Consider the following 13122-nt stretch of genomic DNA (forward strand, 5'->3'; position numbering starts at 1 on the left):
CCTATAGATCGTGAACGCCCTTTTTCATAATTAACATTTTTCAGAAAGCAACAAGGAAATGAAAATTTAACTTTATCGATAACAGAAATTTTAAACAAACGTTTTCTGGAAATTCAATGTTTAGGTTTATAAAAAAGTGAAGAAATGGAAAATGGTAAAAAGTTAGAATTTGAAAATATGGTGATTGCAGTGAAGGATTGAAATGAATTAAAATGTTGGATTTTGAATTACCACAAGAATGTAATCCCGATCTAGTACAAAAAATCATGTTATAATTTGAAAGATTTCAAAAAAATACAAACCTGGTGCGATCAATATTTCATTTTTGCCCGTTCGTAGCCGAATAAATGTTAAATCATCAGTCTTCGAAATAAAAATGAAATTTGTTTTCAATATAGCAAAATATATTCGCATTTTTAATTCAAACCTCATCCAGCTTCTTTACTGTTGATTTGGCATTATGAACAAGTTGGGTAACAAGAGCAGCATAGTGAATTGTTAAACGTTGTTCGAGTGATGTTCTGATGATAATTCCTTGGTTATTAAACACCATACATCCTGTAACACCCTTATGATTGCAGATTCTTTTAATTGTATCTTCTACTTCAGACTAAAATTAAAATTTGTGTAAAAATGTACGATATTTTATGTAATATAGATATTGAAAATAAATATTTGATGATCATATTCGTTTTAACAATAAAGTTAAGAAATAATTTTCTAATACCATTTATCAGTAATGGATTATGGGTAATAAAAACGGTTATCAGCATTGCAATAAATAGTTTGTTGGGGAATTCTTTAATCGGTAATATATTTATAAGTAGTTAAAAATTACATTAAATAAACTCTATTCATTCGATTAATTAAAATTTTAAAAAAAAAAATTAATTTTTGATGTAAAAAAAATTTAATAACATTGTTGGTTATGAGGTTGTCTTAATCTCAACAACATCTGGCACAGGTATTAACATAGAAGATGGTAAAACATATGGTTTTGGTTCTGTCATTTTTTGGACAGAATCAATTTCTTGCATTTCAATATCAGATATATCATCTGCAGTTTCATCTACAATATCATTCTCTTCTAAAGGTTCGAAATTGCTTTCTTCAAGCTCTTTGCTTAACGAATTACTGGGTGTAGAAGCGTTTTCATTCGACATTATTGTGATAGGAGTTGAAAAGAAAGGGAGAATAAGCGTTCTGCGAGTTACATTCTGTTTGCTTGCATTAGAAATACCAGGAAGAGCTGCTGAAGAACAAGATTGCGTGTCCATCTCCTTTTCCAATGAGCACAAATAACTTGATGCTGAGTCCGCATTGTCCAACAATTTGACATATTCGGAGAAATACTTTGTGAATACGCGCTTCACTTTCTTTTGCCTTGTTGAATCACATACTTGATACAAATCGCATAATGTTCGTATTCCCTGTGCCCTAACAAAGTCATCTGAAGCATGATTTCTGAAGTAACTTGACTGCAGATGCGGAGATGGTGACATTGAGGAATTTGAAGGTGCTGTGGTTTGTACAGTCAAAGAGTGTGAATCAGCATCGCCATTGATATCAACGCTCGCACCAGCCAAAAGATGAAAGTATATAATATGCAGAGCTGAGTCCAGGATGCTCATAACAATGCCAGCCATTTGTATTGGAGTCTGAGATGAGATTGACTTGTTCATAACACATGTGCACCTCCTCTGTTCTTTTTCAGTCAGCTTGCTCCATTCTTCTATTTCACATAAATGGCTCGATGTCATTTCTTCAATCAATTCAAGAACAATTCGCATTGTCCCCTTTTGTGTGATTGCTTTGACATGAGAAACTTGTGCTAGCGACGCATTGCTCAGAATAAACAAGCTTTCCCGCCTGACGCGCAGCGGCTGTGAGCTGTCTGAAATAACGGCCAGAGCAGCATCAATGGCACCGCAGCGCAGCATAGTTGACACAACGCTGTTGATTGTGGTGCCATCGCTGGCGATGTTTGACAGGATTGTAGAAGCATCCAGTCGGATTTCTGCATCGTGTGAATAGAGCGGCTGGCAGTATCCAACTTGGCGTTGTTGAGAAGATGGATTGGAAGAGGATGTTGTAGATGATGATGTCGATAAGCAGTCACTTTGGGAGGAGGGATTTGAAGAAGTGATATTACAAGTTGATGTGGAGTGTGAAGAAGCAGATGTGCCAGAAGGCTGAAAGTATGTGGATGAAATGAGTGGAGACAGTGGTGGAGTGATTGAGTCATAACAAGGAGAAGAAGACATAGAAAGAAACTGTGAAGGCGAAGAAGAAGAGGGTGATGACGTTGATGGCATTTGTGTCGAAGTCGATGAAGATGAGAAAACGGATTGAGAAGAGGATGAATTGGATGATCTGTCGAAGTGTTTTGAAGTGGTTGAAATGAGCATAGATGGTGCAATGATTTTTGTTAAAAGTTGTATTGCGCCTTTGGATACCATTATTTGGGAAAATTTTGCAGAATACGAAGCCATGTAGCTTAGAGCTCTAACAGCAGGCTGAATGACGTAATATTGAGATTGCCTTTGGGGAAAGAACAATGAAGCAAATACATCAAATAAAGAATCGCATAAAATAATAACCGACATATAAATGAAAACAATCCGGCAAACTTCAAAAAACCAAGCAGCAAGGGAATTATTTCTTCTCCGTTTATCAGATCAAGAAATGTTCCTCCTTCGCATATGTACATCAGAGCTGTTAGAGAGTCAGACAGCACAAGTGGATCAGACACAGCAAGCGATGTGGTAATTAAAGGCAGAAACAGTTCGATTTCATCTCGATTTCTGATGAACCGAAAATAGCGAGAAAGGAAAAACAGGATGTTGTCAATCATCGTATCAAAGCAGATAGCTGAACCGTTTGAAGAGCTCTGGATTGATAATGAAGGCAATAAAGATGATGGTGAAGCGGTTGATAATGAAGAATTTGCAGGAGAGAGGGATGCGTAATATGTATCATCTCTCAAAGATACACACGATGAATGGGCTGAACTGTTTTTTGAAATGTGCTGTATGATCAATGAATGTAAAACTTTTGGCAGATCTGAATGGTACATCAACAAACAGACGCTTTCAGAATATCCAGCAATGTTTCCTAATGCCAAAATTGCCTGTTCCTGGATTTGCTTGTAATGTGACTGACATAATGATATAAGTAATGGTATTCCCCAATACTTGGTCATATCAGTTACACCTCTGCCCATGTAATAAGTTATGTTAACAATAATTTTCATTGCTTCATATTGAAGTTGAGGATTATCCGAAGTACTCAGGATTTGGATCAAACATTGAACAATTCCAGATTCTACAACTAAATTCACTATCATTGCATCTAAATTTTTTGATGAAAAAATCTTTGAGCATAAATATTAACAAACTTTCTGAACTTAATTCAGTTATTGTCTTTAAACTTCGATAAACAACTTCTGAATTTGATGATGATAATTGAGAAATCGTGAATGGGAGTGATTCAATCTAATTTAATAATATTTGTCAATCAATATCCTTTTGAAGAATTCAAACTTTTTCTTGAATATTTTTAGGTAATTCAAATATTTGTTCTCTTCCTATTACATTTCTTCTAAGTGCTAAATCTTGATCTCTCGTACGAGTTCGAAGCTGAAAACTATGAAATTCTCCTTGTATTCGATTTATATCTGGAGAAAAATCTGCAACGCAAAAGAATAAATTCAAAACAGTTAAAAATCATGAGCATCTCAAAATTTTAATTAAACCAGATGTGTATGATTTAACCCTACGATGAGCCCTTTCGTGCACATCGTTGAGCAGCATGTTTTCTTGTAATTTAAATTAAAAGAAAATATAAAGTGGGAATAAAGATCACGATAAATAAATAAATACTTCATTCAACTAACTCAAAAAAACATAAATTCATTTTTATTTTTTAAAAAAATTATAAATAAATCATGAAGTGGAACTTAAAGGCACTGTTTCCGCCGGAGTATTTATTTTTTGTTCTGTTGAAGATGATTCGACTTTGTTTTCGTTTGATTGCTGCTGTTCATTTGTTTGTGCAGATTGAGTCGGTTGCTGCTTTTCAGAAAATTGCTGTCGTTGCATTTTGGTTGCGGCTTCGATGTGTTCAATGCAAGTCTTCACGTATTTTTCGAGGTTTCGTTGAACACGTGGTTCGAAGTCGTCGATATCGAATTCTAAAACCTCGTCTTCAACTTCCACTCCTGTGTGTGGTGAAATGTGCTGTATAAATTCGACTATCTTCTCAAGAAATTTTTCTGGAAGGTGCTTTATGTGGTGAAAAAGCTTTTCTTTCTCCTCCATTGTCATCGGTTTATCATCTCCTTCAAATCTGTTAAGTAGCTCATCTAAATTTGGCTTTATAATTGGTAGCTGCTGAGCAATATGCCCCTTCTTGTCTGTTGCTACCCTTGTCGAAGTTAAAGAAGCACCTGTTGTTGAAGATTGGGGTTTAAAATATTTATGAGGGTTTGTTGCGGAAACTCTTCTCAATTCTTCCGTTGTAAGTAATCCGCTTGATTCACAAAATGAAACAAAGACTTTTTGAAGTGTAACGGCCATCTTTGATACGTCGGAATCAGGTGGATTGTAATGGTAACAATTATCCCATACAAGATAAATATCATCTAAACATTTACTGTAATTGGTATCATATATTCCATGATCCAGATTGCTTTTTATTGTGCCCAAATCCATTGGGTGCTTAATGATAAGTGGATAATCTGGAATGTCAAGTCCTTTAACATCCACAGGGGCTGCAAAAGGATAAGCATATTGATGCTTCAAAAGCCTTTGAATCGCTCTTTTAAAAAATCTGAAGTGTTTTGGTCAAAATCAAAAATAATTTTAAATGAATAATATTGGAAAATAAAAACTGTAATAATCACACTTTATTAACTCCAAGTTGTTTGGTTGAAGTGCAGATATTGAAGATGTAGACCGAGAACCTGTACTCATTGTTGTAGCTCCTGGAAAATCATCTTGGCGCACATCCTCTCGCTAAAAATAAATATAATATTAATATTTGAAAAATATTTGCGATAAGTTGGTTGAATTTAATCGTACAAATTCAAATAAATATTTAAAAAATTTTCTAATTTTTCAATTAGTAACTTCTCATACAGTCTTCTTTTTATCTGCTGACGATTGATAACTCATTTTAATAGTGATGTGATAATATTAAGCACGTTCAAAAGTTATTCAGTTATTAATTTTCAAATTTATTATTTAATTAAAGCCTGTTTCGCCTCTACCAGATCAAAATAAGATCAAATAAAACGATTTTTTATCAAACATGTTCCAAGCACAAAAATATACGCTTTTATTATTTTTGCAACAAAATTTTCAAAGATTAGCCTTCTCCATCTTCCATTTCATTCTCGTCCAATTCATCAATAACAACATCATCATCTGCGCCTTGATTTGTCTTCCCGCTCTCATCAACTCCTTTATGACCAAGAAGAGCAGATCCTGTTGCTCCTTTGCCATCTTCGAGCAAATGCTCTGCGTTTTCTGCTGAAAGTCCAACATTGAAATTCACGACTCTTGGAATAAGTGTCTTTGGATCAACAATAATAAGATCCCCAGTTTTAGAAAATGAGGGAACAAGAAGAAGCAAGCAACGGAGATCGCCTTCTGTTGAACACGAAGAATGAAAATATAAAAATAAAATAAAATCTGCAAATGTTCACACCTTCCACTATCTTCCACTCAAATTGCTTCATTCCTCCTGCAAACAGAATTGAAGGTGTTTCATCGAGGATGAATGGGTCAGTATCGCTGAAGGGGTATACTCCAGTGATGTCTGGTGCTGATGGGCAGATGTGATTCCATCGGAGCAGCTTTTCGAGTGCATCAAGTGGAGAAAGTGTTGTGAAACGGGTGATGTCATTTAGATTCTGCCCTGAAGTGCCAATCACACTTTTTGATATTATTTATGAGAAGAAATTTCAGTACAGTGTTCGGGAGTAAATAATATAAATAAATTAAATTAAAGAGTTAATAAGCGGGTAAATGAGATAAGATATAAATGAATGAATGAATGAAAAGTTAATAATAAATTGCATACAGCATGTTATTCACTCTTTCTCGATGAGGATTTGTAGCTGGAATAAAAGTTGACATTTTGAATGATTGAGGAAGAAGAAGATGGTGAAATGGCTGCTGTGGAAGAAAATGATTTGAAGGGTCTTTGCCTCCGGGAATCAAGGCCACGGTCATAGATTCACAGAGACGTGATACGACTTCGTCCAGTTCCTGCGTTGGACTGACTATCTTCTGTGGTGCATAAGCACTGAATTCTTTAAACTGCCGTTCAATTGGACGAGTTGGTGTCAAAGAACTACCACTAATAACAAGATGAATGTTTGTATTGGAAGACGATGATGATGAAGAAGATTCAAGTCCCGCATTTAATGAGGACAAGTAGTCAGTCGCAAGCTCCAAGCGAAGAGGATCGTGATCAGTTGATCCAATTCGAAGATCTGAGAGAAATGCAATGGAAAATGCTGACGATGACATAGCAACTTTTTTTTGAGGTGGAAGTTGAAGTGTGGTAACATCTTCAACTGTAAGCTTTCCTGCTTCTTCAACATGTCCTTTCACAGCCAAAGGAACTCCCGTCACATATAAATCTGGCGATATATTTCCAATTAATTGCACTCTTGAATGACTATCTTCAAGGAATATGGTATCTTCTGGATCAATGTATTTGCAATCATCTTTATACAGAGTAGTTAAAGAACGATCCTTTTGAAATTGTTTAATAACGTTTGGCCTTTTTTTGCTTTCTTTAAATACAAGACCGCAAACGCTTATTGTTAGCGTAGGATCTGTGGTTAAAAGCAAAAGTTGATCTTTGAAAGTTGTATCGGGCCATTTTCTTCGAATCGCTTGTTTAAGTAAAGGTAATGTAATCGCCTCTCTTTGCGAATATATAGAATCAAATTGATGTGAAAATTCTGGTTTTTTAACGAAGTATTCAGAATCCTCATTTAAAACGCAAACAGTTGGCTCGCTTTTATTTGTATTTGACATTTTTTAATATCAAAAAATTATAAAATGGGGCATTGCATTCGAATTTTTTTATTCGAATTCTATGAATAAGCTTGAATATAACCAATAAAAATGAAAACAATAGTTCTTTTAATGACACCATAATAATTTCAATGTCAATCATAAAATGGTCATTTGATGTTTGTGTGCAGTCATTGAAATTCAATACATCATTATCGGAATTTGAAAATCCATTCATTATATTTAGGTATGGACATGAACTTTCTTTAATATTTTTTGCTTTATGAAACGTCATAATTAGATTTTCAAATTTACCTTCTGTAGCAATAAAAGTTCGAGAGAGAAATGGTAAATTAATTCCAGATGCTGTGGCAGGAGCATTTTCCGCAACTGATAGTTTGAATAGCGTTTTGTTTTAATAATAAAAATGTTAAGCAAAATTATCTTTCAGAAACAGTTGAATCAATGGCAAAAGATCGAGTTAGACTTCTCATTGTTGATTCATTATCTAAAAAAGAAACAGAAATTCTTGGAGTGACATATTTTCCTGTGCTACCTATTTTGGATCAGATGCCTGAATGGGTTTCCGCAATTCTTCAAATTACAGATATTGATGACAATCCAGTTGGAAATATGAGTTGTGCGTTTAGAATTGTGAGATATGGCGAACAATTTTTAACGACATTTGAGCCAATCGAAAAGCCACCTCAAAAATCATATGCAGTTTGCACATGTGGGAAAACATTCAGACGGTTTTGCCCAATTCATGGAGAAGAACCTGAAGATATTGTCAGTACCCAGCTGCAAACAGATCCCATTCAACGGCCACCTCCATCGCCTCCATCGCCTCCTCCTCCACCTCCACCGCCACCTCCTCCTCCTCCAAAAATACGACTTCCTTCGCCACCACCAGTCGTGAAGAAGAAGAAGAAGAAAGATCCGTATACAGATCTTGTTGCGAAAGGCTCGAGACGTCATTGGATTCCTTCGCCTGCAAAAACAACGCCTGCTAATCAAGAAGATGGGAGGAATTACACACAGGAAGAGATGTGGCTTCTTCGGCAGACTCAGTCATTTGTTCAAAAACTTGACGACTCAATAGCAAAGACAAAGGAAAAGCAACGCCGTTTAGAAAGACTTGAGCGATCGAGAAGAGCTTTAACAGAAAGGAGCATAAGAAAAGAGTTTGAAGAAGAAATGGAAAGGATGAGGTTTTCGATGGGAGATTCGCAGAAAGATCCCCGTGATGAGATGGAAGATGTCGATGAATCAAATTTGATGTGGCTCAAAGACACTGCAGCATCAAAAACTGCATTAACACCTTTGAAAGATGAAGAAGAAGAGTCTTCTGCTTATGGATTTTCTTGATAATGTCGATTATAATAGTTTTGTTTTATTTTTTTATAACGAACCTTTTTTATAATTTTGTTTTACTTTCATGTTTAAGTTTGTAACATAAGTGAAACAACAAAGCACAAATTGTTGATGGAAAGATGATAAATGTACAATGACAATAAAATAAAAGATCATATCCATTGAAATGATACAAAAAGGTAATAAAACATATTTTGAATTCAAAAAACCGTCGAAATGCCTTCCAATCAGGTTTGAAACGAATAAACAAAGTGAAATGGATGAAAATTTACAAAATGTATGTGGTTGATGTGAAGTGTATGTGGCGTTGATCATCAAATGTCAAGAACAATCCTCCAAAAGAAAGAACGAGAAGAGTTGATGTTTGATATTTGAATTGGCAAATAAAATCCAAAGCAATTTTGACTTTCATGTTTTGTTTTCTGTTTTCGGACTGAAGAATGACATGATTGATATTTGCCTTGCTTTGCTAGGCGATCGAATGGGAGAGGAAGGAAGATGTGAAATGGCTTGGGACTTAGAGCGAGTCTGTGAAGTGTGTGCGGCTGATGAACTTCGCAGTCTTCTGGGCTTATTCCGAGAAGGCGAGTCATCGTCGCTGCTTTGCTGCTGGTATTCTTCCGATTCTTCTTCGGATTCTTCATCTTTTTCGTTTGTTTCGTCTGTTTTGTCGCTTTTGTCGATTGTTTTTGTTGATATTTGTGAACTCCTTTCGGATGAGTTGTGTTCTTTTGACTTCGCAATTTCTAATTTTTCTTTGCTTTCATCGTTATTTTGGTTCTCTTCACCTGATATTTTTGTTTCTTTTGAAGATGCTTCTTTTCTCTTTGTCTCATCATCATCTTCTTCTTCTTCTTCGCCTTTGTGTTTTTCCTCTTCATTGGAGCTTTCTCCTTCTGCATTTCGTGTTGATTCTCCTTCTTTCTCCTCTGTCTTTTCGCTTTCTTGTTTCGTCTCGTCTTTCTTCTGCTTCGGTTTTATTATTCTTCTTCTTATTCCTTCTGGATTTCTCGAAAAGTTCTCGTCAATCGATGCAATCTCTTTCGTTTCATTGCTCTCTGCTGTGTGATGGCGTGTCGGAATGATCCTCACTTTCCCTTTCCATCTCTCTTCCTCTCTCTTCCTTCGCTCATCCATTTTTCTGTCGTTTTCTGCTTTCCTCCTCCTTTCCTCTTCTTCTCGTTCTTTTCTTCTCTTCGCCTTCGCTTCTTGCAGCTCTTTTTCTCTGTTTGCCTCCCTCTGCTTTTGTGCCTCATCTGTGTCTGTTTCGCTGCTATCTTTCGATTCCTTTGATGTCTTGGCTGATTTTTTGTCTGATTTTTGTTTTGATTCTGATTCCTTTTCTTTCTCTTTCTCTTTCTCTTTCTCTTTCTCTCCTTTTTTCTCTGATGGCTTTCTTTTCTCGCTTGTTTGTTTCTGCTTTTTTGACGCTGATTTTTCCTTCTCTTTTTCTCTTTCTCTTTCTCTTTCCTTTTCTTTTTCCCTTTCCTTTTCTTCTTTCTCCTTTTCTTCTTTTTCTCTCTCTTCTTTTTCCATTGCAAATATCAATCGATTCTTTGTTATCCGCTTTGTCGATGCATATTTTTTCAATTCTTCCTCTTCCAATTCCTTCTGTTTCCGTTCCTCCTCCTTTTTCTTTATCCTCTTTTCTTTCGCCTCCATCAATTTTTGCCTCTGTCTTTCTGCTTCTTCTTCAATCAGCCTTTGCCTCTCTTCTTCGCTCATCTGCTCCATTTCCATCTGCTTTCTCTTCTCTTCTTCTTCTCTCAGTTGAGCCCTTCTTTTCTTCTCTTCCATTCTGATTCTCTTTTGCTCCCTCCTTTTCTGTGCAGCTGTCTCTGCTTTTGTACGCCCTTCTGCATTTCCAGCTTCTCCTCTGTTTGAAGTGTCTGCCATTGCACTTTCAACAGCCGTGCCATCGTTCTCTCCAGTCTCTCCTTCCATCCCAATTCCCTTCCTTCGAACTTCATCGCTTGATGCACTTCTCTTCTCCTGTGCCATTCCTCCTGACAATGCTGCTCTGTTGTGCTGCTTGCGCCGTATTCCTCCTTCTGATTCAATCGAGTCGAGTTCGATGCTGCTGCTCTCCAACTCTCTCTCCAAGTCATCTGAACTACTTCTGTCTTCTTTGCTGTTGGAATTCCCTTTCTTTTCTTTGTTGTCTTCTTCTCCTTCATCGTCTTCTTCAATTCTCACTGAATTTCCAGCTGAATGTGAGCCACTTTCTCTTCCAAACGCTTTTCTTCCCCTTCTTTTCGGTTCTTCTTTCTCTTCTGACTCTTTGTTTGTGATTCGGAATATTATCTTGTTTATTCTCGCCCGCTTCGATTTTGTTTGCTGCTGCTGCTGGAAAGTCACTCTGTTGTCTTTTGTGCTGCTTCCTATTTTCTGTGACGAGTACACTTTTGTGCTAGCATTCGCCAAACTCGACAGCGAACTCGATATTTTGAATTTGAACCTGTTTTTCGACTGCTCTCTCGTGTTTTGCTTCAGCCTGAGTCTCTTTCTGCGCCTTTTGACGTCGCTGCCCTGGTCGTCCTTGTCGTATCCTTTGTCTGTGTCTTGTTCTGCGCCATATCCCTCTTCATCCAGATGCATCTGCGAAGAGTCCTTCTTCTGTGGCGATATTTTCACTCCGCCTGTGATTGAAGAGATGAGAATAGGGGACAGAGGAGACGACTGATGCAGATCCATTTTGATGTTCTGAGGATTGTCTGTGTCTGAATGATCAGAATCTTCGCCGTCTGTTGGCTGGTTCATTTCATCGTCAGAAGACTCGAGTGTTATCGTCTTCTTTCCTGTGCTGTCTTCTGCGAAGGATTTTGCTGCTTCTTTTGTTTTATTCGCATTCAATTTCAGCTTCAATTTCTGTGCAAATGTCAGTTTCTGTGTTCCTTTCGATGTTTTGCTTTGTTTTTGAGCACTTTCTTCCTCCTTCTCTTTGGCTTGTTTTTCCTTCAGTTCTTTCACATCTTTCCATTTCAACCGTTTCGTTGTCGTTTCTTTTGATTCTTTTCTGTCGCTTTGTTCTGAATCTTCTGTTCCATCCACTTTTCTAATCTTTTTTGTGTTTGTTGTTTTCCTTCTGCCTCTTGTTTTGTTAGTTTCTGAGCTTTCATCACTTCCTTTTATCTTCAAAAGATTTCCTTTCGATTCTTTCTCTGCACTTTCCTCTAATTCACTCCTGGCACCTTCTGCTTCCTCCTCTCCTTCTTCGTCTTCATCTTCCTCTCTCACAATCAATTTCCTTCTTAGCTTCTCTTTCGAAGAACTGTAAGCTGGATCATAAACAATCAATGAGCCATCAATTTTGCGGAATGGCACATCCCCATCATCCTCAAAGCGAATGTAATATGAAGACGGCTGATAAATCGACTGGGTCTGTTGAGATGGCTGGAGGGGTGCTTGTGAAGTGCTTTTAGTTGTTTGAGTTGATGTCGTGGAAGTTAAAGAAGAAGAAGAAGATGTTGCAGAAGAACTAGTTTCGCCAAGTAATGAGTTCGATGTGTTTTGAGTTTCTGAGACATTTTCTGTGTTCTGAGAAGGATCGCTAAGACCAGAAAGGCTGCTCTCTTCTTGAAGCTTTTTGACTTCTCGTTCATTTCTTCCTATTTCTGTGATAACGCCTGGGTAGAATACAGTTGTGTGAGGAAACACTGCCAGCACATGATCTCCAGGCTCAAGAGGCTTTTGCTTCAGCTCTAATTGGGCCGCTGATCCAATTGTGGGCATAATAAAGTTATATGGTAGAAAATAATACGGTCGTTTCGCTGGTAGTTGATCTTCATCGGAATCGAGGATTTCAAAATAACTTAATGTTTTTTTTTATGAATGTTTGAATTGTTGATTCCAATAACCAATCAGAAAACAATATAAAAAATTGATTCGAATAATTAAATTCATTGCAAAAACAATATGATTGAGGGTGCAAACCAAGGAGGATTTATTCCACTTGGAAGAGGAAAGACGGCTGTAACTTCAGCAAGAATCCAAGCTGAAGTTGGCTCTCCAAGATCGCTTGGCTGTAAACATGCAGCAACTTTTGTTCCAAGTGCATAATTTTTGCAAAACAAAAGTGATTTATATGTTTTTTCAATTGGCAACTGATATGGAAATTCAACAGCAACATGAAGTTCGTTTCTTGACAAATCTGTATCAGAAACAGATGATGTTTCAATTTCCATTTTTTCTTTTGTGCTTGGAGGTTCTTGTATTTTAATTTCTTTTTTTGTGCTTGAAGCTTTTGTTGATTTAAGTGTTCGGACTGAAATCAAAAAATTATAATAAATAAAAAATTGACAACTAATTAAAAGTAATAAAATGCATTACGTACCATTATGAATTGCACGTGATAGCAATTTTATAATTTTTGCAAGGGAAAGTTGGCGAAACAATATATGTCTCATTTGTTTTGTGTATGATGTTAAAACAGGTTTTGCTGTGTTGCCAATTTGATCACCATACAATGATGTAAAAATCAATGCATCATGTATTGTTGAATAAGCAGTAACTAAATTGTTTTGTATTTGAGCATACTGACATAAATAAATCTTTAGATAAAAATTAATTTCTTCTTCCATTAAATTAATATGGTCTTCAAACATCAGATTCCAAAACTCGATTGATTCGTTAATACATTTAATTTTAAAACCTGAATAAAATCAATTCGCATTTCAGTTTGAATATACAAGTTTTAATTTGTTATGTTTTTGATCAT

General features: G+C 36.4%; 6 protein-coding genes across 6 annotated transcripts; 1 reads left to right on the plus strand and 5 right to left on the minus strand.

The window, feature by feature from the left end:
• Nucleotides 1-100: 100 nt before the first annotated feature.
• Nucleotides 101-747, minus strand: MONOS_1315 (dynein light chain, roadblock-type). The gene is made up of 4 exons (XM_067865830.1): nucleotides 728-747; nucleotides 428-610; nucleotides 303-363; nucleotides 101-251 (listed from the first exon to the last, which is right to left on the minus strand). The coding sequence occupies exons 1-4, from the start codon at nucleotides 728-730 to the stop codon at nucleotides 208-210; spliced, it is 291 nt and encodes a 96-aa protein (XP_067719451.1). The 5' UTR covers nucleotides 731-747; the 3' UTR covers nucleotides 101-207.
• A 179-nt stretch (nucleotides 748-926) lies between these two features.
• MONOS_1314 (uncharacterized protein) lies at nucleotides 927-3223 on the minus strand (the record flags this gene model as incomplete). Its single annotated transcript, XM_067865821.1, has 2 exons — nucleotides 927-2541; nucleotides 2631-3223. 2 exons carry the CDS (start codon nucleotides 3221-3223, stop codon nucleotides 927-929), a joined length of 2208 nt encoding a protein of 735 aa, XP_067719452.1.
• Nucleotides 3224-3643: 420 nt separating this feature from the next.
• On the minus strand, nucleotides 3644-5174 carry MONOS_1313 (putative Bromodomain containing protein; the record flags this gene model as incomplete). The annotated part of the gene is made up of 3 exons (XM_067865811.1): nucleotides 3644-4830; nucleotides 4906-5015; nucleotides 5139-5174. 3 exons carry the CDS (start codon nucleotides 5172-5174, stop codon nucleotides 3945-3947), a joined length of 1032 nt encoding a protein of 343 aa, XP_067719453.1. The 3' UTR covers nucleotides 3644-3944.
• A 193-nt stretch (nucleotides 5175-5367) lies between these two features.
• On the minus strand, nucleotides 5368-7052 carry MONOS_1312 (DNA polymerase delta subunit 2; the record flags this gene model as incomplete). The annotated part of the gene is made up of 3 exons (XM_067865802.1): nucleotides 5368-5651; nucleotides 5710-5936; nucleotides 6085-7052. The coding sequence occupies 3 exons, from the start codon at nucleotides 7050-7052 to the stop codon at nucleotides 5368-5370; spliced, it is 1479 nt and encodes a 492-aa protein (XP_067719454.1).
• Nucleotides 7053-7079: 27 nt separating this feature from the next.
• Nucleotides 7080-8518, plus strand: MONOS_1311 (uncharacterized protein). The gene is made up of 3 exons (XM_067865792.1): nucleotides 7080-7278; nucleotides 7333-7427; nucleotides 7483-8518. The coding sequence occupies exons 1-3, from the start codon at nucleotides 7184-7186 to the stop codon at nucleotides 8397-8399; spliced, it is 1107 nt and encodes a 368-aa protein (XP_067719455.1). The 5' UTR covers nucleotides 7080-7183; the 3' UTR covers nucleotides 8400-8518.
• Nucleotides 8519-8797: 279 nt separating this feature from the next.
• On the minus strand, nucleotides 8798-12973 carry MONOS_1310 (putative SGF29 tudor-like domain). The gene is made up of 3 exons (XM_067865781.1): nucleotides 12739-12973; nucleotides 12339-12669; nucleotides 8798-12216 (listed from the first exon to the last, which is right to left on the minus strand). Exons 1-3 carry the CDS (start codon nucleotides 12809-12811, stop codon nucleotides 8814-8816), a joined length of 3807 nt encoding a protein of 1268 aa, XP_067719456.1. The 5' UTR covers nucleotides 12812-12973; the 3' UTR covers nucleotides 8798-8813.
• Between the last annotated feature and the right edge of the window lie 149 nt (nucleotides 12974-13122).

Source organism: Monocercomonoides exilis (assembly GCF_001643675.1).
Source record: "Monocercomonoides exilis strain PA203 chromosome Unknown scaffold62-463630, whole genome shotgun sequence".
NCBI lineage: Eukaryota > Preaxostyla > Oxymonadida > Polymastigidae > Monocercomonoides > Monocercomonoides exilis.